Source organism: Rhododendron vialii, chromosome 7a (genome assembly GCF_030253575.1).
Source record: "Rhododendron vialii isolate Sample 1 chromosome 7a, ASM3025357v1".
Taxonomy (NCBI): domain Eukaryota; kingdom Viridiplantae; phylum Streptophyta; class Magnoliopsida; order Ericales; family Ericaceae; genus Rhododendron; species Rhododendron vialii.
In genome coordinates this window covers 1,121,801-1,147,577 of record NC_080563.1, presented here as the reverse complement: position 1 = coordinate 1,147,577, position 25,777 = coordinate 1,121,801, and the positions used below count along the sequence as shown (strand labels likewise).

Genomic DNA, 25,777 nt, shown 5'->3' with positions numbered 1-25,777 from the left:
TACTTCGAAATAAGAACGATATTAAATTTTTTTTTTTTGTCAATCGATCGATAAAGAACGATATCATCTTAGAAAATGAAAAAGACAGAAAAATCTGTTAAAGAAGTGCTAAAGTCAGTTCCCAACAGAGATCACGAAACATACAACCACACAATGCACTGGAGGAAAGCGCCAGGGATATGGTTTTCATTAATTCATAGAGCAACAAAATACAGATGCAGTAAAACCTTAACTAACCCGACGAATGGCCAATCGCATTGCAGCTATTTCCCATTTGAAATACACGCAATTATTTCAGTGGTCAGGAGTTAATTGGACAAAATGGCAAGACGTCAACAGCTACAAGAATGTTCTTGTTCCTCAAAATTTTCCTATCCGAGTAATGATGAATGATATGAAGACCTCTTACTTACAATTCACTGCTGATTCAATTGTGTATCGGGCTACCTCCGATGTGCGATTCAACTGTCTCAATCTTCTCAGCGGCTGTAGCAGCTGCGGATGCTGCCTTTTCCAAACCCAACCTTTGTAGCTCAGTCAAGAAACCATCAACATCAGCTGCATTAATTTTGTAAGGGGTGTGGGAAGGACCTGGGAACGACCCATTTGTTACTTCTTCCTTGTACTCTGAAAGAGCCTTGTTTATGACATCTCCCACGTGTGCAAACTGCTTGCAGAACTTTGGGGTTACCTGCAAAAAGAAGAATTTCAAAATTCCAGAAGTCAGAAATATGGGTGTGCAACACAAACGGAAAACTTGTATTCGATATGAACAAAGAAGGGTGTGGCGTGTCTCAATACTATCAGTTTAAAGCAAAGACGATCCCATCTGTTTCAGAAATGGCACTACCACATCATACTGGCCAAAGATTTTTACGAAGAAATTCTCTAAGGATGTCATTTTTCCTTCAGAGAGATATTTACATAGGAGGAGTAATCAAGAGTGGAAATGGTCCCTTCGGGGACATCCATAAAAATTGGAACGATACAGAGAAGATTAGCATGGCCCCCGCGCAAGGATGACATGCACAAATCAAGAAATGGTCCAAATTACTTATCAAAAAAAGAGAGTGGAAATGATGGAATTAACCTTGGAATGATGTGGGTGTTGCATCATTCCCAATAAATCATGGTAAACTAACACCTGCATGGCAATGCAATCAAGAATTAGAAGTGTCCCAAGCCGCCAGTGTCAAGTAGTATCAAATTAACTTACAAATCTAACGCGAACAATGGGGTACAGAAAATGTTAAATCCTAATTCAACCTAATAAGTCTACTTGCGTCAATACCATTACACAAAAGTATTGGATGAAAATAGGAGAAAACATGGGAACAGAAATAGTTTTCTTCCCTTGAAAAGGAACTCTATTAACGGTCAGAGAATCCAGCCATTCAACAGTGTCAGAGATGGTTAAGATATTTCAATTTTGCCTGTGCTCGAACAAGTAAAATTGCTACAATGAAGTTAAAATGCCCCAGAAGATTTTAACTGTAACACAAGTCATTAATTTTCTTTAGTCACAATATGCTAATTGTTTCTGCTGTGAGCAAACAAATACATGCGGAAAGCAATAGAATGAAGTTCAATATGCAAGAGGAAGTGAATTCATGACGAGGCATCTAGCAGAATCGTAGGCAAGGAAACCCATCAACTTGACAGGTAAACGATCTCCTCTTTCTTGCGTTCCACTTGAACACAGCTTTTACAAAGAAGTGTTATCATTTCTAAAGGAGAAATGGGAAAACAGAGAATAGTTCATAATTTGAAAGTAATGGTTGTCTGGTTATATGTTGTTCTTCCACAAGAGTAAGAAATGAATGCGGATTCCAATAATTACAAAGTTCAATTTCCGATATTTACACATGTCCGCAAGGAAGTTTAGTGGGCATTAAACCGAACCATTTAATGACAACTACTTGGACATGAGAAGTCCACAACAACTATGATGACATACCACACCACATGATTGACAATTATTTGGACTTGGGAACACCGGTTTTTCTTGTTTTGCAAAATAGATTTTACATAGTTGGTAAGGCATTAATTATTGTGTCCTAGTGCCGTATTACATTCTTCTCCAACATAGTCATGCGCCAGAAATGTGGGATGGTTCACAAAGCAAACTCCAAGTTCATTGCATGATAAGACTCCACAAATGAAGACATGATACCGCTGTTGTAGTATTTGGAAAACAAATTGCAGAATCAGAGAGTAGTTCATATCGCACTAAAAGCAAAAGATACTACACACAAGTCAGCGAAGTCAAATATCCTAGAAGTAATAGCATATAGGGAGATGATAGATGTAAAGAATCAATTAACCTGACCACTGCAGAAAGGTCCAGCCCCAATACCAATGGTGGGTATTCGAAGAGCAGATGTTGCAGCAGCAGCCACAGGTGCAGGCACACATTCCAAAACAACAGAAAAACACCCAGCTTCCTGCAGAGCCAGTGCAGTCTCAACAACCTGCAGAAACAAAGCTAATAGAACATCACACCAAAATAGACTGCATATATCCTCTGTGAGTAATACATTAGTATATGAAGTCACATAGAATCTATTGATGTATAAATGTATGTATAAAGAGAGACCACCTTGACAGCACTAGCGACATTCTTGCCTTGAGGCCTAAATCCACCAAGAACACTGATGGCCTGAGGAGTAAGCCCTACATGGCCCATTACGGCAATTCCGGCCTCCACAATTGCTTTAGCTGCTGTGATTCTTGACGGTGCACCCCCTTCCAATTTAATTGCATCCATTCCCCCTTCCTTGAGAACCCTAACTGCCGTATCAACTGCCTGCTCATAAGGAAAACTGCAATATCACCAACCATAGAACATTGAAACCCAAACTTAACATCTTAAGGTGTACCCTACTCCAAAAAAAATAGCAATATGCTCTGCGCCTTGACACAGAGAAAGAAAGCATGAGAGCACTAATAGATCCATTGATTATATCGAAAGCATACACAATAGAGAAAGCATACAGTATCACACACTTTAGCCCCCAACTTCATTATTAACAGTCGAAACATAATAAGAGAAACTGATCAGACTTGGACAGAACATTTACCTTCCCAACTCTAGGGTCCCAGAACACCCAAATTCTGCCCCTGGAAGACCAATCATAATTTTTCACCAGACTCCACTCTGGTTAAGAGCCCTAGCTATCCTTTCGCAGTTAACACTTTTCACTTTAGTCTTGACCCAACATTAATGGTTCATGTAACATAGGCAAACAACAAGATTACAAAACCAAACCGGTGGTATTTCATTGGCACTGAATGATTGACAGACGATTTATTAGCACTGAGGTGATTGACAATGCCTTTTTTGGATAAGTCGATTAACCATAATCTGACTCCACAACGTTTATTAAATTCTAAAAGCATCTTACATTGCGTACAACGTGTTGTTGGATCCAGGTATTTAGTGAGAGGGAAATGAAATAGAGTACTCACAATACATTTCCAATAACGTGACAACCAACATGGATTTTTGACAATGTATTCATCAGTTTCTCCTCATTTCCTTAACCCTGCAAAAAAAGAGAGGACAGGAAACGCTTCTACTACTGTTCTCCCTTTTTCTTTACTTTTAGTTCCATGAGTCCCTCCACTTGATCCAAGCACAAGCACAAACATGAACTCAAGAGAAACCCACTCCAAATTAGAGGACAACTACAAAAAACATTCTTTTCAAAAAAAAAATAGGACCAGGAGAGATGAAGCATGCACCCGAGAGTGTAGAAGTGCTTTCAAAATGATGTTGTCTGTTGCTAGTATCAATGATTTTCTCTTTTGACATCTCTAATACTCCAACTAAACCAAACAATAGCTTTAGCTTGGCAAGAAACATAACACATAAATTTATAATAGTTTCAAATAACATAAGATAAAACTTATTCTGATGGTTCGCTTTCCTCCATATTCTAAACAGCCAATCAAAGCAATCCAATTAAATTAATTAGACATGAGTAGAGCCACCTCCGTAGTGGGTAGTTCAAGGTTCAAAATTTAACAAGCAAGCCTATCCCGAGCCGAACTCGAGTAACTATAATGAAACCAATATAAGCTTTATCAGGTCGAGTGGTTGCTCAAACATAATTGAAGATATTTAACGAGCTTAAGGAATATACATGTTAATCATTTAATCGATCAATACCTGATGAGTACTGGACTCGTAAGTGCCAAACGGGAGGTCCCCAACGAGCAACGGCATCTTAGCTCCCCGCGCGACGGAGCGGCAATGGACGAGCATCTCGTCGAGTGAAATTGGTAAAGTGGTGTCGTAGCCGTGGACTACCATGGCGGCGGAGTCGCCGACGAGGCAGATATCAATGCCGGCAGTGTCGAGGTGGACCGCGGAGGGGTAATCGTAGGCAGTCACCATGGTAATAGGCTCGCCCTTGCGATGCTTCTGCTTTAAGTGTGTTAGGGTCACCCTTTGGTTAGGGTTCTGGGTCGTGGGTCCTCCGTATACGGTGTTTTCGGGGACGTTGCTCATGCATCGGATGAGATTGTGGAGGCGTGGTGCGGTGGGTTTGGTGACAGAGGCGATGGCTCTGGAGAGAAGTGCCATTGCAATTCCCCAGAGAGAGAGAGAGAGAGAGAGAGAGAGAGAGAGAGAGGTTTAATTGGAATTATGGTGTGGATTTATTATTGAAGGGAATGGAGCAGCCATTAATAAAGAATGCACCACCTGCAACTGCAAGTGCGAGAAATGGGTAAATGCAGACTTTCTCTACAACCTCCCGGTTTCTTGATTAAACTAGTCTCTCCTCCGTATCGTGTGCTGCTGAATGAGTGTACAAGTAGTCTTCCAACTGCTGACCCAAAATCCATATATTTTTATGGTAGAGAGACAAAGACGATTTGGAATCGTCAAGTGATTATCTATCCATGCACAGGAAAATTACTATATTTGGCCGTATTGAGGATCGCCACATGGTACGCTTTATCCATTATGGAGTACATTCATGTGGGTCTTAAGTACTTTTACGCGCCAATCATCTAAATATTTCTGATATGATATTTTTTTTCCTTTGTTTTTTATATTTTCGGGAATTTTTTGTTTATTTTTTCGTTGTAGCTTTTGAAATTAATTATTTGTCTCCGCACGAGAAATTTAAAAAGTATACAAATATGGACCGGGAATGAAAAAATTATGCAAGATGACAAACATACTAGTTGTTCGGTATTTTTTTCATATTTAGTGAAGTTTCTTGCTTTTGGTAATAATTTTTATTTTTTTGAATTTCTTTGGTCGAGACCAATGAAAAATTTAACGTGATTCAAACAAACGATTCAAATAGATTTTGGGTTGGTGCTATACAGTGAGGTGCACAACACCGTGTTGGGCATCTTCGAGCCGTCAAATTGTGCATCCAACGGCTCGGATCTTATCTCGACAACCAACGATCAAGAGCCATTCATTACCGATATGAGATCCAAACCGTTGGATGCGCGATCCGACGGCTCGGAAGTACGCAACACCATCCCCCAATTCCATTCAAATGGATCTTTTTTATTATGTTTCCTATCTAGCAAAAATACCAAAAATAAAAAGGATGTGTTGTGCGCATGTAATAATTCTTACTTTTTTAATAATTTATTTGTCGAGATGAATGAAAAATTTAACGTTGATTCAAAATTTCAAAAAAACATTCAAATGAATCTTATTTTATGGGGAAAATTTTCTTTAAGGAGGTGTTGTAACACTCAATCGTGACCATTCAAAAGTATTTTGGACGGTCAAGATGTTAATAAAACTTTTCTGGGAAAGAGTTAATTGTGATTGGTTATAATTGAAAACGAATCTCAGCCATAAATTACACGAATAGACAGCTGATATTGTGCTGTTCTGTGAACAAATAGAGCGCCTCCGTGAAAAAGGCTATCTCTTTTTTTACTATAATTTCCTGTCTTGTCCCACAACACCTCTCCTGGTTCAACTAGAAACACTAATCACATAGATGTGTCTCAAAGCACAAAGCACATCAAAAAGGAATTGTGTTACATACACAACAATTCAAGCACAATCATATACATGTGGGATCTACTAGAGGTGGCTCTATGTAAACCGTTGCATGGTCAACTGAACACCCAAACAAATTTTGTTTGCTTTGAATACATGTAAAAATTATGTGTTAGTTTTTTATTAATATCCAACTCAAATATCATTGAACACTCAATTTTAATATTCTTAAACACCTAACCCAAAAAATTGAACATCTAACCCAACACAATTATAACACATGAATCCAGATAATTTGAACACCTGACACATTATATACCTCAGATAAAGCCCCTAATCATAATTAAAACTTTGAAAAAAGAGAGGAGAAAATGAAGAATCTATATGGGTAAGTATTATGCTTTGCCTTTTCTCTCCATTTTTATTGTTGATGGTCTAAATGTGTTAATTTCGCATTCATTACAATAACTACTTTATTTATTTATTTTGTCTAGTTAGCGTATACAATTACGGACAAAGCTTTAAAAAAACTCAACTACATTGGAAACCCCGTTAACTTGAATAATATTTTTCAAATTTAAGACTGCGATAGAAAATCTCATCATGTCCTTCTAAAGAACGACATATTTTCAAGAAGGTCAGCCCCAACATACTCTTTACAATTTCGTTCAACAGATTTTAGTAGATTAATACACTGGTTAAACGTTGGCACAAAATGTGAGAACTCATCTAGGACAACTGTAAAATTTTACTTTCTCCATTCTCGAAACATTGTCTACTACGCAACACAATAACTTTCAAAAACAAATATTTGTTAAAAAAATAGTATATATTTTTAAGTTTTCATTTCGCTTGGTAGTTAATTTTTTTTAGAATAGAAGTTATGTTTTTTGACAGCACTATTTATACAACTATATGAGATTTTGTATATATATCCTTAGTTAATAGATCAACTAGTAGAGTTAAGATAAATCTTGAATACCCTACTTCAAATTCACGAAGCCGTCACTGGGATCTACACACATTGGTGAGTGTTGGTCCCGCATGTATGTGAGGTGTTGTTTCAAACACAACACCAAACACGTAAGTCTAGGAACTTAACAATTCAAACACAACACCTCATATACATGACACACATTGGCGAGTGTTGGTCTTGCATGTATGTGAGGTGTAGTTTCAAACACAACCAAACACATGTAAGTCTAGGAACTCAACAATTCAAACACAACACCTTATATACATGTGAGGTCCACATGTAGTATTTTTGATAAGCATATATGAACAGTGCTATATATACATAACTTTAAAATACAACCCTGAATAACTGTGTTTGAAGCAGTTCGATACACATGAATTTACATAAATCAAACGATTCCGAGTGTTATTATGTCTGATTGTGTTTGATACCTATAGGTTAAGCAATTTCGCCCCTACGAATTCATAAAAATACAATGATATCAGATTGAGCTGATTTTTTACGAGACCTTTAAAAAATATTTTAAAATTTATGAATATTTTCTTCTATTTTGTGGATCCCACTTAATATAGTGTGAACGTGTAGACTGTAGTGCAACTAGCATTTTTAGCATTTTTTGTGGTTATTTTGGACCTGGGGGCTCTGCTGCCCCAGGGGCGCAGAAGCCCCTACCCACACGCCAAAACGTTGCCGTTTTGGTTAAATAAAAAATTCCAATCACAAATTTACAATTTTATGAAGCAGAAACGTGATTATGAGAGTCTTAGAGACAAAATTTGATTATGTCTCTTTAGAATAATATGATCAGAATAGTAAGATCTTCACACCCGTTCAAACAGATTAAAAATTGGACCACTTAATTTTTTAACTATATTTTTTAATATATAAACGGTCTCAAAAAATTAGTGCTCAAATTTTCACCCCGTTTGAATCGGTGCAAAAATCTTGTTATTCTTATCATATTATTCTGAAGGTTCGTAATTCATTTTTATCTCTAGGGTTCTCATAATCACATTTCTGTTCCATATGGTCCTAAATAAAGAATATATACTTAATATGAGAGCTCTACAGATAAAAATGAATTACGACCCTTTAGAATAATATGATAAAAATAATAAGATTTTTGCACCGATTCAAATGGGGTGAAAATTTGAGCACTAATTTTTTAAAACCGTTTATATGTTAAAAAATATGATTAAAAAATTAAATGATCAAATTTTTAATCTGTTTGAACGGATGTAAAAAGAATTGCAAATTGATAGTTGAAATTTTTTATTTAACCAAAACAACAACATTTTGGCGTGTGGGTAGGAGCTTCTGCGCCCTGGGGGCCAGGGCAGTAGAGCCCCGGGTCCGGTTATTTTAGTACTTTCCGCGTTAGGCAAATAAACAATGATTGGAGCGGGGCTTGACTCTTTGAGATGGGAAAACACGGGTGCCGTCAAATCAAACGCGTCTTTACACTATCCTGTAAGCCCCTCCGCACTGTAGTTTTCACCGCCCGCTAAAATGAAACTGATAATGACAATCCAAATCAAGCCAACCCTTCAACTTCGGCATTCTCCTCTGATAACTACCCTCTCGCCTTCACTGACTCCTCCAAAAACAAAACTCCTCCGTTTCTTCGCCGCTTTTCGGAGCTCCGTCGCCGCGCCGGCCGCCATGGACGGAACCAAGTCTAGCGCCGCCGTTTCATGTTCGGAACATGTCGTCGGGATGTGGTTCTCCGTGCCGGAGCTCCGGCTTCGCGACCATTACTTCACCGTCCCCCTCGACTACTCCCTCGATCACCGGACTTGCCCTAAGATCTCGGTTTTCGCTCGCGAGGTCGTATCAGGTACTGCTGCATTTGAAAAGAAATCAAATAGGTGTAGAAGACTCAATAATATTTCCATTCATAAGGCTGGAATATATACACACAGATATAGATCATATCCCTAGGATCATGTCTATAACATCCCTGAAATCATGCCTACAAATCCTATAATTGCATCCCGTTATCAAGCTATACAACAGACATGGAAATCATATTTTACATGTGACACAAATCAATTGGAGTTGATTTCTTCATTCTTTAACAGCATTGATTCCGTTTGCTAATCAAGTTTATTATTGTTTCGTTGCTGGTTTACTTGGTTGATCTGAAAACTGTATTAGTGTTTCCCAGTGATTTTTTTTTTTTTTGCTTGAGAAGATCATAGTTAAGTGTTTAGTGACTGCTTCTGATATGTAGTGTCAATGCTGATTGGGTTGGTGTTTGGATGGTGAGAAACAGTAGTTCCTTGTTATCTCTCGCTCAAGTTTCAATATTTGTGCTGGAAGTAAATTGGATATACTGACCGTGAGGATATACTGACAGTAGTTCCTTGTTATCTCTCGCTCAAGTTTCTCTCGCTATTTACACGAAGATTCCATTTGCAAGCAATAAGCAACGTTAAAAGCTTGGGTAGCCTACCAGATGTGAAAAACTTAGGTGTATATCATGTCTTACCCCTCCCAATACTGTTGAATTGTGATCAACGAGGAGCAACATTGTGTCAATGTCCTTTACTAATCAACTTTGGAGGTGTGTAAATCATACCAAATAGTGTGAAAATCCATTTGAAAGTTGGACTTGCATATTTGCAACAAACTGGTTAAAATACTTGCAAGCATTGCCGAGATCGATAAGCTCTAGACTTGTATCTATTGGAAATTGAAAGATTGTGTTTATGACTCTGTAATGTGCTTTATCTGTAGAGATAGTATTGTGTACAAAATACACCTGCTTCTCATAGCCAACTTTTAAAATACTTCACTCTTCGAGTTATATTTTATTAGCCCTTTATGGATATTGTAGCTTTGGTCGATTTTCTCTTGCTCATTGGAACAGTCTGTTGCAGTTGGCAAAGAAGAAGAATCACAACCATATCTATTATACTTGCAAGGTGGGCCAGGTTTTGAGTGCCCTAGACCTACTGAAGCTAGTGGATGGATAGGCAAAGCATGCCAAGACTATCGTGTAATATTGATGGATCAGGCATGCCTTTTCTTTTTGTTTGTGTTATTTTCTTTTGTACAGACCGTGGTTGAACGTTTGATTATTGTACCTCCTATTATGGCTTGATGGCCTTCCAATGATACGATTTCTTTTTCAGAGAGGAACAGGCCTATCAACTCCTTTAACTACGTCATCCATGTTGCAAATGAAGTCTGGTGAAGATTTGGCAGACTACTTAAAACATTTTCGAGCTGACAATATAATAAAGGATGCAGAATTCATTCGACCACGTCTTGTGCCTGATGCTGGAACTTGGACTGTTTTGGGGCAGGTACTAATGTTACTCTTATGTTCTGAGTGGAGGGGATATGGTTGATATTTATCGTGTAGAAAGTTGGGTTTTCCCACCTGCATATGCCCTGCCTGACTAAACAGGTTTGCTAAACTAATATGCCTTGGCTGACTGTTGGTATTAACGAGTCAATGACATGCGCAGAGCTATGGTGGTTTTTGTGCTGTTACTTATCTGAGTTTTGCACCAAAAGGACTGGAACAAGTCCTTATCACTGGTGGAATTCCTCCAATCGGAAGTGGATGCAATGCAGATACTGTGTACAGAACATGCTTTGAACGGATAATTCATCAGAATGAAAAGTATTACAAGAGGTTTCCTCAGGATATTGAAAAAGTTCGTGAAGTTGTGAACTATTTAGCGGAGTCTGAAGGAGGCGGGGTGAGTTAATGTTGCAAAACTCGTTCTTGGTGTTTTTTTCCTTTTATTCTTATGATTTTGCTCTCTCTCTCTCTCATGCAGGTGCCTCTTCCATCAGGTAGCATCTTAACCCCAAGGGGACTCCAAACTCTTGGTCTTTCGGGTTTAGGATCTAGTACTGGTTTTGAGCGCTTGCATTATATGTAATTTCCATACCCTCAAGTCTGCTGTTCAAAAATTTCACAATACCATAACTCCCGGTAATTCTATGTGTTTTTGGTACTTGTGTAGGTTTGAGAGGGTCTGGGATCCTGTAATAGCTCCAGGAGCAACAAAGCAAATCAGTTACTACTTCTTGAATGCAGTAAGAAAATAGCTACTTTTTGTTTGTTAACCTTGATCCTAATGTTTCAACGGGTGGTTGAGATGGTAACTTTTCAGTGGCTGCTTCACCTTTTCTAGTAATTTCTCCACGTTCCATTTCATTATATGTCCCCGGTGTGGTGGCATTAGATCATCTCAAAGTTTTAAACAGCTAGGAAATGACCCCAATTGTGTATATCAAGCTCCCGCTCCCCCTGGAATCCATCTCTCGATTCTGTCTCCCATAGGGATAGACAACAACTTACTCCAACAAGGTCCACAAACGTGGACAACACAAAATTGCACAATGACAGAGATAACAGGTGGCAAGACTTGGACCCCCCGATTCCTTGGAACCGGAGGTAGAACTCCTATTGTCCGAATAGCTTAAGCTAGAAAATGGTTCCAACGGTGCATAGCAAAGTAATAGTTCATGAGTCTCCTCCCTACTCATTTGGAGGCAAGAAGAAGTTGAAAAGTTCATTATTCACATTTATTAGTAGTGGTGAGAATCTTATTTATTTTCTCTCTTCAACGACAGAAATACTCCTGTAACATACAAATGCTCTTCTTCTGCTCTCTCCTGTTTTCTGATAAATGAACATCTCAACTAGTTTTCAAGATCAATTTTTCATCCACAAATTTTTTGGATTAACTGGTGTTTTAAATGCTATCCAGGATAAAGGAAAGTGAATTTTTTTACCATCTAAAGGTCACCATTCGAACAAAATCAAGATCAGTATCAGTATTGGTTCTCACTGTACAGACACCTAGACAAACTCCTGTACACCACATGCCTGTGCAAGTGCAGGTGCAGGTGCACACAGACATACTCACTGGTACTGGGCACTAGTTAGAAGTTACTAAATAATACCAACAGTTATGTACACATGAGAGAGTGATTGCGTGATGTTGTTTTTGGATAAATTCAGGGACTTGACTTGGCACTGCAGTCTACTGACTTAATTCCACTTATAAATATGCAGTTTGAGAAGTGGTCGGATTATGATACAAATCCAATCTATGCTCTTCTACATGAGTCCATTTACTGTCAGGTAAATATTGTGTTCGCATTGAATACTGTGCGGTAACAAGGCACGTTTCAATTCTTGTTTGTGTAACTTTTGCATCTGAACATATCTTGTATATGGATTCGTTTGTATAAACATTCTTTACACTCTGTAAGTTTTAATCCCTTTTGACATGAAGGGTGCTTCATCACAATGGTCTGCTCACAGAATAAGGGCTGCAGAGGGGGTTCAATTTGATGCAATTAAGGCTGCAAAAGAGGGTCGCCCTGTGCTGTTCACGGGAGAGGTAGGAATGTATGAGTGTTATGCTTAGACAAAAGAAAATGCAGTTCTAGATCCATCTTTGAAAAGTCGAAGGTTACATAGGAGAAGCTCTAACATGCAGAATTAGATACATTTTAAAACCCTGCTATCCCAAAGGTTAGTTCTATTGAATGTTTGGAACTGGGAAAATGATCAACATTGAAATAATAGGCGTTCTAATTCGAAAGCTTATCGACAAGTCTCGTGGGGTTTATATTTGGCTTTCCTAAATTAACAGACCATCTTTTTATCTGCATAAATGCCAGTATTCTCACCCTTCTTGCAGCAGTTCGAAACTCCCTGTAAACTCCCTGTTTATGTACTTTGTACCCTATGGTTATTACTAAATTTTCTTTCTCCCCAAGATATATAAATGTTTCTAGGATTTGTTTGATGTGGTAATGTTTTCACAAACTTCATGACCATTGCTTATTTCCATTTTAAGGCCTAATTTAAATTGAGACTCTCGTGCATGTCAGATAACTTTGGGAACAAAAACCAAGTTGTATCACTAGAAAGATGCGCTATCACTCAGTTGTATTGATTTCTAAAACTAAGGTCGCTGACTTTTAATTTGGTTGTATATATGTTCTCTCCACTTGATGTTATCTGGAGATTCAAAATGGTTTCATTAATTATGTTGAGGAGCATGGCCCAAGAACTGCTAAAGTTAACTTGATGCAGAAGTGTTGCTTGCACCACTATAAAGCGCCTGATTAGATCTAACACATGGTCTTTGCAGATGATATTTCCATGGATGTTCGAAGAAATTTTTGCCCTGAGGCATTTCAGAGATGCTGCTAATGTATTAGCAGAAAAGACAGATTGGCCTCCGCTTTATGACATTGCTTCACTAAACACTAATAAGGTCCGTGGTGCTAGCTTTTGTTGAAGTTTCTATTGTTGAATTTAGTCGTACTAATCATTTATAGAAGAAATGTTACAGTTTTCTACAGTCTATATAATTGTGCTTTTTCTTGTGAGAAACCCACGACCTTAGTATTGGAGTTTATCATTGTGCCAAAATCCATGAATCCATTGCATTGTTTTTTATTTTTTAAACAGTTGATACCAATTGGCCCGATATTATGTGCACATAATTCATCTACGAGGGTTTTATTTTCCGGTTTATTAATAGTTTTCCTTCAAAAAACTGTCAGGTACCTGTTGCAGCCGCTGTGTATTACGAGGATATGTACGTAAACTTCAAGCTGGCAATGGAGACGGCTTCTCAGATAGCAGGGATCAGATTGTGGATAACCAACGAGTACATGCATTCTGGACTGCGAGATGCTGGGGGTCAAGTGTTTGATCATCTGATGGGAATGCTCAAAGGAAAGAAGCCTTTATTTTGATGTCCCTTCACAATTCTCATTCATTGTTAGATTTCATTGGAGTGTCATAGATCCTTAACATAATAAAGGTTTCCGGGGTTTATTTATTCGTGAATGATTCGATTTGAAGCATGTTATGCAACTCTGTTATCCTCATTGGAGAACTTCAATCTAAAATGATTGTTGTGCGAAGAAAACATTCCAAAGTCGTATTCAAATGGGTTGGAGAGACTGTATCTTAACCACCATTTTCTGGATGTGACACATCCCATCCCAACTTCTCGAATAGAAAAGAGAATGACAATTCGATAGTAGTTGGAACTATTGATGAGAGTAGTAGGTATCTGCCGCTGGTTGATCGTAGAAGTGCTTGGTGCAAGTTTTTCCCAGCTGTTAACGGAGCTTCGCCTTCTCTGTTTTCAATGTTTGCTTGGGCTTTTTTTCCCAGCTGTTAACGGAACGATCACCACCCAGCCACCATCGGCAGCTCCAACCACCACCACTGGAAGTGCCTCAAATCTACGCCAGTGATCACCTACGCAACCCTTTGCGAAGATCGCCTCCCCAAGCGCAACTCTTCTCTCTCTGTATACTTCTCCTTTTCCTCAACTTCGGTTTCCACACTAAAACTCGTTCAAACCACAAAATGAATCCAGAAAAAATATTTATCAATATAATATATGATTATTTTTTACACCATTCCATAAAAAAATTTAAATTCTATAAATATTTTACTATCGAATCTGGAGTGGACCCCACACGGGATGCGGTCAAACCTGCGGTAATAAATGTGCGGGTAAAGAACAAAGTGGACTTGTGCAAACTTATGCAAAATTCTCCCTATTTTCTACTCTCTCTCCCTAAAATTTATCAAACTACACGGTCCACTCCCGCCCTAAATTGTTGGTTACATGCATTAGCAAACCACGTCAGAGAGATTAACACACACTCTCTCTTCTTCTTCTTCTTCTTCTTCTTCTCTCTCTCCTCTTCTGTTTCGAAGACTTTCTCAGAGCGATCGGACATGGCGAGTGACGGCGATCGCACAACTAATTTTTCTCGCACTTTTAAGTACTTATTCGGTTAGTTAACAATCTCTTTCTCTCTATCTCTTGCGGAATCTCTGTTTTAATGTATAGTTGTATTTATATGGTGTTCTGCATTGACAACAGCTACGCAGTTCTTGTCAAGGGGAATCCCGTTCATATTCAATTCATGGATCGTCAGACACCTCACTGAAAAAGACTATGCGGTAACCGTTTTTATTCCGAATTCCTCTTAGCTTCGTTTACTAATAATTCCATTTACTTGTGATTATTGCTAAGCTCAGATAATTCCACTTACTGGCGATTAGGTGAATAGCTCAGCTAGTATAGGTGCAAATGTTTTTTTATTTTTATTTTCCCGGTTTTACAGACACCGATGTCCGCCCAACCTACGCTCACCTCAACTAATCCCCGTCCGGTTAAAGGCAGACCATCCATGCCGGGGACTAGGGAATTTACAAGAAATTACTTTCTTGTGGCCTGGCCCCGAGAATTGAACTTTGGTCAATTGTGTGGGGAGCAAACCCACCATTCAACCGGACTAACCCTTAGGGCTAGGTGATATCGTTATGTGTTCGTTAACCTTTTTTAGGTTTCTGAAAATGTGCTTAAAAAGGGTTTGGATTTTATGTTAGAGCAACTTTACTTACCACAGAATGCTGGCATGTTCTATTTTACTTCACTGTTGACACATTTATTTTTGGAGTTTCAATTTGAAATTTCAGGACTAAATTTTTACTGCTTAATCTATAAGTCTTATTGAAGTCCATTACTTCAAAAAGATCCAATTGGACTATCAAAAAAGCAGAATGTAAAATGGTGAACTTGGAAGTTCATGTGTCTTCATTTATATAGGTTGTCTGTTTTCTAGGAATTTCTGGGATCCGGGCTTACGTTTCTTTCCTTCCTATGCAGCTTTACGCTGTACAATTCCATCTATTCGTCACCTGTATCTTGTTCCTCAGTCGTGAAGGTTTTCGGCGAGCATGCATGAGAGCAGACATTAAATGGTACTTCCTCGTGCTTCAATTGAGGCAATTAGCTGTTCAGTTGACTGGTGTGTTTTAGCACTGCCTGTTCTTTGTCCTTATTCTGAATTAGCTGTAACTTTTATTGTATCTTGCTCCGTATAAGTTCTGAGTTGAATGACTTTTAATTTGGGCTTGATGGCGTGACTTAAAACATTTTGATTTAACATGAGATTCTGAAGACTCTTGCTGTCAGATCATTTGGTTGATATATAAACTCAAGGCCAAATGAATGTACATGAAGCTTGAGCATGATGTGGTTAGGGTAAGGCAGTTAGCCGGTGAAGCAATTTTGGTGGTTTCCCGCCAATTTCTTTTTCCTATCTTGCATGTACTCTTTACAATGTGGGAGATACAGGCCCAAGATTTTCAGTTAGACATTCACCTAGGGAGCATATTTAAAGATTCAAGTTAGTGCAAAACTTTGCTATGAAGATATAAGAATATTATGCAGTGTCTCTGTGTCCTTGACATGAGAAGTTGATGAAACCCATCCGTACCAGAATCTACTTAATTTAGCTTTTTTGTTAATCAAGTTCTTTTTGTTTGATTTCTTTAAGCATTCTTGTGTCAGTAATTAAGGCAGCTGACCCATTTTGGATTTGATTTGGTGAACACTTATTTCCCTCTAACATTGTCACACATTTTTCGTATCCTCCACAATTTGTGCTTTTAATGTATAAAGTGGTAAACTTATTTTTTCTTTGATACATGTATGCAAGACACTATCTTTTTATTGTGGCAGTGATGGTGGTTCAGCAGGAGAAAATGTGTCAAAACTTTTGACGGTAGCCTGGATGACAGTGCCGTTTGGAATATTTATTACAGTTGCAGCATGCATACTTGTCTTTTGGTGGCAAGAACTAAGTTATTCTAATCCATATGGGCAAGCTATCTTGATTAATGATAAGCAGCAAATGTTTATTTGAAGTTTTGGATGCTGTATCATGTAGTTGGTAGGTTACGCAATTAGAAATCTGTCCTTGTGTCTTACAAGTTCAGTTCCAAACTTAATAGTGGATTCTCCTAGTAAACTCTCTCTTTCAACTTGAAATCATTAGTTTGTTTATTGTATATTCTGTGTGGAAAACTACATTTAGGAAGAAAGACAAACATGGTTTGCTGATGACTGATGAGCCATGTTGTGGTGGTCTTAGGAATAGTGTTTAGCATGAAATGAAAGCTCTCATTCGTGTCTTCGAAAGTTTGATATCTGGGGTTGGTTTCCTTTGCTTGTCAGGTCTTGCATGTATTTTGGAGCTATTGGCTGAGCCTTTGTACATTCTTTCTCAGAATTTGCTGTTTCTCAGACTGCGTTTGGTAGTTGAAACTGCAGCTACTCTTTCGCGTTGTATGACAACCTAGATCCTCATTGTCAAGCAACCTGACATGGTAAAGTTCAAATGGATGATGTGACGACCTTTGTTGCTTATGTTTCTCTGGTTTTTCATGTATTGTAGAATAGAATTAGAAGCTAGTTTAGGAACTTGTCTCTTTAAGGACTTTTTCAAATTCTTGCTGATATGTAGCTTTTCACTGTTTATTTCTGCTAAGTTTCAATCATTACTGCCGTTCAAAAAAAAAAAAAAAAAAGCTTCAATCATTACTTGAATACTTGGCTTCTAATATCAGTCTCTCGATGTTAACCTGCAGGAGAAAGGGATTGTCTTTGCAGTATCACAAGCTGCGTATGGAGCTTGCTTGTTCTTTTGTTATTGGGGCTACTTTCTTCTTTTTCGTGTTATTAAGAGTTCTGATCTTTTGCCTTTCAGGTATAGATTTCTTTATTGTAATCTTTTTCTCCTGCGGCAGATGTTCTTTAATCATGTTGATTCAGGGAAGAGACAATGCTGTATAGGTGATAGTGAAATGAAAATTGAGCAAAATAGTCCCACAAAGCCATGTTGCCATGGCTGTCTTGAATTAGTTTTTGATGAGAGAGGAAAATTGGGTGATGCCTATTAGTTGCTCCAAGGATGAGTTGAAATAGTGGCATCATACTTCATTATACGCATTCTCTTTTACCAGACCATTCATGTGTGTGTATTTTATGAAAGCTGAACTCCCTTCTTAGTCCTAGGCTCCGAGCATTCTCCTTACCAAGAAGAAATTGACAAAAGAAGAAGACAATAGGGGAAGGGAGAGACCTGCCCTTGAGTCTCATCATTGTCATCCATCCGTAATGTCCAACTTATTCCATATACTTATTCTAATTGTGGTTTAACAGTAGTAACTTCCCTCTAGTTGCATCATACAACAATGTCATCCTCTTAAGAATAGCCACCTCTCTGGTATTTACTTTATGCATAGCCTTGCTTTTTGAGACTTGTTAGTTTATAACTTATTAGTAGATGATGTATGTCATAAATTTAGCCCTTTAAATAGGATTACTTCATATTACTGTGCCCCCTTATGTATGCATAATGTGTCAGATTGCGTGCAGCACATATTATTTATCATGTGTGAAAAGAGCTTATCTTTGAGTTGGTTTAGGTTGCCGTTATGTCTCAAACCAAGCTTCAGATCAGGTTTTCTCAAGCATGCTAGATGATGGCTCTGGCTCGGGTTGCATCTGGGTCAATCGATTTATGTTTGAGTACTAGTGTTCTATCGCTTATGTTATACTTTATCTCACATCGTTCATCTAAGCCACCCAAGCTTGGTTAATATATTCTAGAGGCTACTCCACCTATTGCCAATTGGCTTTAGGTTGGAACCCTCCAAGAAATCTAACAACTGATTAATCCTGGTTTTCTCTTATTATGTTTTTGGAGCTTTTGATCTACTTTTATGCCAAAAAGTTCTCACTTTCATTTTCTAAATTGTTTTGACATGATGTGATTTTCTGTATCCCTTTTAGTTCATGAAGGAGATTATTTGATTACATGTGCTTCTACAGAGTAGGATCCATCATGAATTATGATAGGCAGCTCTCGGACATGTGCATGTTATTTACTCTTCAATCCTTCCGAAAGTTGATTCTTCAAGAAGGAGAAAAGTTTGTCCTTGTATGGTTTGATACCACATATAACCAAGCTGTGTATGGACTTGTTGACAAATTAGGTAATTGAGGTCCAAATATCCTGTCCTAGTTTTTCTAATTTTCTTCTCACAAGTAGCAAAATAGATTCCGATGTAGTGCTATGTGGATTAAAGGAAAATATCTAGTTAGTATTGATCTGCATTCTCCTGCTGATTTTTTCTGATGATGTTGAAACACAACATCTTTTACATTTCAGGGAGCCTAGTGGTGAGGATGATTTTTCTTCCCTTTGAAGAAAGTTCGTATGCTACATTTGCAAAGTCTGCAACAGGTTATTTCTCTTCTTTCTGTTTGTTTCCTGGGAATTTTGTGTTTAGATTTCATCCTTACTGAGTTTTACTAGTTTTTCTTCTCTATTTGAGCTTTCTATCATGTCTTTCATATAGCCTTTTTTTATTCTTATTGGCTAGGTCCCTAAGATCTGTTCTCTAATTCTCAGACACATTTGTTCTTATTATGGGTTTTGGAATGGCAACCTAACTAGGTGGTCTACTCTTCGAGCATTAGAAAGCATGTGAATATAAAGAGAGGGGGTTGATTCTGCTGCCCCTTATTGCTTCGTTATCCTCCTGTGTACCCACTGTGTTTGAGGTTGAAGTTGCCTGTGTTCACCATTGCTAGGTGCTAATAGTACATGGCCCTTGGCTCTGCGTGGACCTCAGCCTCACCACCAAAGGATTAATCTCCAGGACCTCATATATTGCCAACTCTAAAGCAAAATCCACCACTTGAGATCTGTCACTTAATCTCCAATTCGCACTTACTCAAGGACAACAAGGACAACCAAGGCTGAGGCAGGACCTAAGACCCCACTTGGGATCACTCAAGGATGTGTGGCTTGGAGGCTAATAGAGCTTTTTCCCAGGCTCGTGTTATCTGTAGAAGCACGCCCAGCATTGCATCAGAGACAGAAGATGCACAAGGATGACGCCAACCTCCTAATCTCCTTTGATATTGTCGATGGAAGTCCCTTGATGCCGTTGTTGTACGAGGGAGATCAGGGAGATCCCCCAACGCCAGGCATCCTTTGACTTCCCTTGATACGGGAGGGCATTGGTCAAGGGAAATTCCTCCAGGTTGTCAAACCAATGGGAAAGTGCCATCTGTCTGACGTGACCTTATCCACATGGCTTGGCTCGCCACATCTCTCAGCTTTTCTTGGTCACCCAGCCATGAACTTGTCATGATTATAAAACAAATGGAATTTAACCTTCTTTTGACTTATTGTTGGACACAAGCATGCTATTCGATTATTTCTTTTTATGCTCGTAATATACCATTTAAGTTAGAAATTTACTCTCTTATATTAAACTTCATCATCTTCCATGGATTAGCATAACACTGTGGTAATGGAACCTTAGAAAATTGTGGCAGTTACTACACTTGGGCCATTTATTTTATCTTGTTTAATTTATTCTACCTTTTATGGAACTTGTTTAAATATTTTATTAAGGTGATTCTCGTAAATTTATTATTCGAGGTGTCGTATAAAATCAGTCACCAGCATTAAAAAAATGTTAAAATGTTATTCTCTGTCTTGAAAGGCTAAAGAAACCTTCTCAGATAGTAACTTTGTCGAGTAAAAGCTAGGTTTGATGACTACATAATGTTATTTTTATCCATCATAGCAGTAAAACTTTATTTTTTCTTGGCAGCAGAAGATGCACGTAAAAGCTGGAAGTTAGGAAGTTCTCTAACAGATGCTCTGAAGCTCGTTTTGTTAATTGGTAAGGTTTATAGATTCTTATTTTCATTCTAGTATTTCAACTTCTTAGTTGGTCTCTAGACTCTCTACTATTTAGCACAGTTGTGCAGCCCCCAGTATGAGTTTTGCCTGGTCATTATGTATTAAGCACTAAAACAAGGAGACTGACATTTTAGAATTATAGCATGGCTCATATACTAGAAAGCATTTTCTAGGTTACTATGCTTATACAGCTATGCACAATCATATACAAAGTCAATGTAGGCCCCATGGCAGAGGCCATAAAAGGGTCTGTAGCAACATCCGTGCTGGGCATGACCAAACTTATCTCTGATTTATAAATTGTCATGTTACTAGTTGGACGATAAGATTTGCACCTGGGGTTGGAATAGTTGAAAATTTGACTCTAGAGTGGTGAACAACACTTGCAGCCCTCATTTCTTTGCCTTCCCTCTCTGTCGTCACTTTCCTTCTCTGTTCAGCAACATATTGAGGATTTTGTTGATAGGGCTAATTGATTGAGTTAAAAGCTTTTGCTTTTCTTTTTCATTAGTAGGGAATATTATTGATTAGATGAGTACTAATAGAGGGGCCATGACCCCATTGTTCATTATATATTCATCATATCCATATTACTGCAGAAAAGTATCCCAAATTGTCTCCCAAATCGTCTCAACTAAAAGATCTAAAATTGCCTCTCAATCTGAGTTTCAAATGCTTCCTCTCTCTCCCTCTAATAAACTACTATAGACAAAGAGGAGCAGTGTTCTTAACTTTGCATTTTTTGTTGTACGAGCTTCCCATCCTATGCAACTAGCCGTCATCCCAAGCCTGTAATTTCTAAATTCCCATGCCACCCGGGTAGGGATAAAGAATGACCAGATCTTAATATGAGAGGGTCATTCTGAAGAAAGTCAATAAATGACCGGCTCTGTCTACTGCCCTACGGTAGCACAAAGCTTGAAATGAATGTGGAAGGTTGAGGTAGTATCAGTGAGAGGCCTGACGGAGAGTTTGCAATGGGATGTGTGAAGCACAAAGAAGCTGCTAGTTTGATGCGGTGCTGGAATAATGTGAGGGCAAGGGGTACGAGTTGTGGACCAGAATGGAGCATAATGGTGACAGATTCAGTTAGTTCAATGCTTTAGTGAGCTATAATTTTTCAGTTTTATCGAAACCAAAATTTTTTTTCTAGGTGTATATTCCCATAAACTTTTGTTTTTCTTTTTCCGTTTGAGTTGGTGTAATTCTTGACTTCAAATGACAAAATTATCTTGTTCAGTGAATGTCTTTTAAATTCTGTAATTTCCGTTTCTGCTTCTTACTTTTGTTGGTTTTAGAATATACTTTATGTCTTGTAGGGCTTGTAGTCATGGCATTTGGCCCTTGCTATTCTTACTCTCTCATCAGATTGTTGTATGGCCAAAAATGGAGTGATGGAGAAGCATCAAGTGTCCTCCGATATTACTGCCTTTATGTCATTGTTTTGGCTAATAATGGTAAATTATTTACATAGTTTGTCTAATTATTATTCATGCCTGCATACTATATGCCTACATACAAATTATCTGAACTTTATATATACACGAAGGCATCATGTACCTGTGTTAATCATTTCGTTTTTCAGCATATGCTTGGGTTTTATGTACTGATGGGAAACACACATGCTCTTCCACAATTTGCTTAGCACCCCTAGTTGTTTTAATCTCCCATGAGATCGTTCTTGAAAAGGCAGTGGCCCTTTACATAGCCACTTTGTGATGTATATTTAACTGAGATATAGCATATAGCTCAGCACGTCAACTATGGATTTATTTTCATGGTTTGGAATCAAAAACTTGTCATTGCTGGTCAAGAAGGTTAAGACAGCCTTGATATCAGGAAGGGATTTTCAGACTCCTTAGAAACTTTGCATCAGTCTATTATGCTTTAACTTAACGCGCAGACGAAGAAAACAAACATGTATAGTTCCCTCTTAAAATCACAGGATGGACTTCCTGCTGAAGTGACTGTAGGAAAATATTGAATTAAGGGGTGTCCTTTTAAGAAATACAAATATTACCTGACCTTGCTTTGAATCTTTGACAATGGGTCTTTAATTGGTTAACAGCGATATTGGGTGATTGAATTTTCTTTGCCATAAGTAACTTAATTAAACCATGTAATTTCTGTTTTAGTGCCCAAATGTGACACTTTTCTTCCTGAAACACTTCAATTCATTAAGTTCGGACATCTAGCAAGCCCTAATTATGCAATGGCGTGTCAAAGCTGATGTTTCCATCTACTGAAGTTTGGAGATCTTTAACTATAACCTTTTTGTAGAGTTGATTTCTTTGGTAAATTTCGAGTTGGGTGGTGACAAATGTTAATGTTTAGAAACTTAAAATCTATCCCATTGATTCCTGAATCAGGAACCTCTGAAGCATTTCTGCATGCAGTTGCAACAGAGAACCAACTCAAGCGTTCAAATGACTCCTTACTTGTATTCTCAGTTATCTATCTTGCGCTGAATGTGTTTCTAATACAATCAGCTGGTGCAGTTGGTTTAATTGTTGCAAATTCCTTGAGTATCCTTTTTAACTTTGTTTTTTTTTTCTTTTATCAAGTTTTTGCTTTGGCTTGATAACAGCTAATATTTCATTTCCTTCTTGGAATTGTTGGTCTTTTTGCAGTTTGCTCAATGCGAGCTCTACATTGATCATCATTGTATTTTTTTATTAGAGAAGTCTCTATATTAGCCAACTCCTGTCAACATAGGGATGTTTTGCTCCATGTAAGCTACATAAGATTAGTCATTTGTGTGGGGTTTGCGTGTGTGTAGTTTGGTGAGTGAAGTAGAGGGCAGTTTCATTTCTGTGTTTAGTATGCTTTAGCCAATGATGCTAATCGCTGAGATCAAATTTGGTAGTCTGCATTCTTAACTTCAATGAAGATATGATTTTGAGAATTATTTACTCAGCGGTATTCATCAAGCACTATTTTGAGGTATGTCTTTTGCTAGTGCAATTTGTTTGAACTTCCCTGCTATGATAGTTAATTAATTGCTGTAATTTTCTGGTGCATTTTTCACATACTTGATGGTGCTACTCTGAATATCTTCGATACAGACTTGGTTTATTGGTTTACCTTTCCACAGGATTCTGCCTCATTTTCCTTTCGCAGCTGCTTGCCGTCAGGTTGGACAGTTTTGTTGTTTTCTGGCATAACCACTCTCGTTTCGGAGAAATTATTTCTGGATCATCAGAACTTCTGGCCATCATTTCTCATTCATCTCTCTGTTGGATTAACCTGCTTCTGTATATCATCTGTTGTAATGTAAGTATAAGAAGCTACTTCATCTTTCTACAATTGCAGTTAAATTTTGTATGGCATTATTCGTCGAAGTTTAACATTCCAAGTACACTTAAGACAGCAATCTTCTTTTGTTTTTTGCACTAACAGTTATCGCTGTGAGAGTGCTTTCATCAACAAAATTGTGCGCTTCCACGACCATGTAGACTGAAAAGGACATACAACTTTTTCCTTGATCTGCTGAGGTGGGAACACAGCCATTGTGCTACTTTCTGTAGTTTTCTAGCTCTTTGTTTCACTTTGGATAGGTAATAAAGATTAACAAGACATGCCTTTTTTTAATGCAGCTACGGGCAAAATACAATTGTTGTTGCGGCATGCAGAGACATGTACATGAGAAATGGCGATAGGGAAATATTGATTCTAGCGTTGATCCATGGCGACGTTACTCTAATGCATTGAAACTTGAAAGAGATGTTGAGGAGCATGTACCGAAGCAGGTTTAGCAATTTATATTCTTTTGAAACATGGGCTTGATTTTTCAATTTCCGAGGCATTTGTACCTGGCATTAACTTTTCCTCCCTTTTATTTTTTGACTATCTTAATCTGTTTATAGATCAGGAAACCTTTCAGGAAAGCTTATGGGAAGAAAATTCGAATCACGTCAATGGGCTGTTCCAAAGTTCTGGTAATTTATCCTTTTTCTTGATCAATCAAGTCTGTATATTGCAACCTAAGCAGGTTAATTTGGGGAAAGGATGTGCAACTCCCAAGGCCGTGTTTGGATCATGGGTGTCTGGAGGAATTCATTGAGGTAAAAGAAATTTGTAAAATTTGTATCCTTTTTTTGAGTTTGTTATCAAATCGATTCTTTCACCATTCTTTTTCCTTTTTAAGTGTGCTGACTTAGCCGTAGTGTGGTAAAATATGTAGCATTATTGTTTGAAATCTTAGTATCCTATCAATGAAGTTCTTCTTTCAGATGGAAACACATTGATGGTGGGTCCCACATGTGCATATGTGTGGGGCTCATCATACTTGTGAATGTGTTTGTATGTGGTTCCTAGAAGAGTTGTAATAGTTGGTGCTGCCTGCAACTAGCCGGTATACCATTTCTTCTATGGTGGCGCTCTCTCTCTCTCTCTCTCTCTAGAGTTGTAATAGTTGGTGCTGCCTGCAACTAGCCGGTATACCATTTCTTCTATGGTGGCTCTCTCTCTCTCTCTCTCTCTCTCTCTCTCTCTCTCTCTCTCTCTCTCTCTCTCTCTTCTTATCATACTGCAAGTCGAAAAGTCTCCTTGGCTGCATTATACGGGTACGCAGTAGGTAGGGGTCAAAAAGTGGACTTTGATTTGATTGGTATTTCGGTGGTTTCCTCTTTGATTTTTCATGCAAACAAAACGCGTAGTAGAAGCCTGACGAATGATTTTTGAACTCCAGTGCCACAAATCTTACCTCTAAATGTAACCCGATAGTCCAATGACCTCCCGAGACTTCCATCTAGAAGATGCGGTGATCAAGCGCCTCTTTTAACTGGATTTCATCGGTTGTCGCCTAGGTATTCAAAAGACACGCACCGTATCCAAAATAACGTAACGTGTAAACATGTAGGATTGATGGACAAGATTACAAGATTTTCATTTTCATTGTGTACTACACACACTATTTTAGGGCACAAGGGCCACAAATCTTGCTAGTTTGTTACTAAGAAATTTCTTGGAAGGAACAATAGATCGAGGTGAAGGCATGGTGTCGTTAATGGTGGACTTGTGGGGTAGAGGAGGCCTCAACAACCAAGAATTGCAGCTCATGCATGGTGGTAATGGATTAAGATGTATATCGTTTGACCAGTAGACACCCAGAGAAAAAGCGAGATTGGAAAAGATCGTCCACAATTTTTTTGGGTAATTTAGATCGTCCACAATTGATGGACCCAAATAAGACAGACAATTGGACACCTAATCCTTCGTTAAGACACTCT

General features: G+C 38.2%; 3 protein-coding genes and 1 non-coding gene across 6 annotated transcripts; 3 read left to right on the top strand and 1 right to left on the bottom strand.

Annotated features, from left to right (window-relative positions):
- Positions 1–161: 161 nt before the first annotated feature.
- LOC131334635 (3-methyl-2-oxobutanoate hydroxymethyltransferase 1, mitochondrial-like) lies at positions 162–4,744 on the bottom strand. 2 transcript variants are annotated; one of them, XM_058369759.1, is made up of 5 exons: positions 4,172–4,744; positions 2,600–2,806; positions 2,325–2,471; positions 1,091–1,144; positions 162–691 (listed from the first exon to the last, which is right to left on the bottom strand). In XM_058369759.1, the coding sequence occupies exons 1-5, from the start codon at positions 4,586–4,588 to the stop codon at positions 428–430; spliced, it is 1,089 nt and encodes a 362-aa protein (XP_058225742.1). In that variant the 5' UTR covers positions 4,589–4,744; the 3' UTR covers positions 162–427. The 2 variants fall into 2 exon arrangements, with proteins under 2 accessions (XP_058225742.1, XP_058225743.1); XM_058369760.1 differs by lacking the exon at positions 1,091–1,144 and having other exon boundaries at positions 4,172–4,650.
- On the top strand, positions 953–1,055 carry LOC131334971 (U6 spliceosomal RNA). Its single transcript, XR_009202367.1, has one exon. It is a non-coding gene; the product is annotated as a U6 spliceosomal RNA (small nuclear RNA).
- Positions 4,745–8,435: 3,691 nt separating the features above from the next.
- LOC131334632 (uncharacterized) lies at positions 8,436–13,930 on the top strand. 2 transcript variants are annotated; one of them, XM_058369756.1, is made up of 10 exons: positions 8,436–8,796; positions 9,842–9,978; positions 10,097–10,270; positions 10,436–10,672; positions 10,754–10,854; positions 10,943–11,015; positions 12,001–12,069; positions 12,224–12,331; positions 13,091–13,216; positions 13,509–13,930. In XM_058369756.1, the coding sequence occupies exons 1-10, from the start codon at positions 8,469–8,471 to the stop codon at positions 13,701–13,703; spliced, it is 1,548 nt and encodes a 515-aa protein (XP_058225739.1). In that variant the 5' UTR covers positions 8,436–8,468; the 3' UTR covers positions 13,704–13,930. The 2 variants fall into 2 exon arrangements, with proteins under 2 accessions (XP_058225739.1, XP_058225740.1); XM_058369757.1 differs by having other exon boundaries at positions 8,520–8,796; positions 9,832–9,978.
- A 588-nt stretch (positions 13,931–14,518) lies between these two features.
- On the top strand, positions 14,519–24,785 carry LOC131334634 (uncharacterized). Its single transcript, XM_058369758.1, has 13 exons — positions 14,519–14,764; positions 14,855–14,934; positions 15,644–15,738; positions 17,410–17,528; positions 18,661–18,819; positions 18,996–19,070; positions 20,455–20,526; positions 21,845–22,003; positions 22,916–23,071; positions 23,437–23,489; positions 23,641–23,819; positions 23,946–24,040; positions 24,143–24,785. Exons 1-12 carry the CDS (start codon positions 14,707–14,709, stop codon positions 24,004–24,006), a joined length of 1,266 nt encoding a protein of 421 aa, XP_058225741.1. The 5' UTR covers positions 14,519–14,706; the 3' UTR covers positions 24,007–24,040; positions 24,143–24,785.
- The last annotated feature ends 992 nt before the right edge of the window (positions 24,786–25,777 follow it).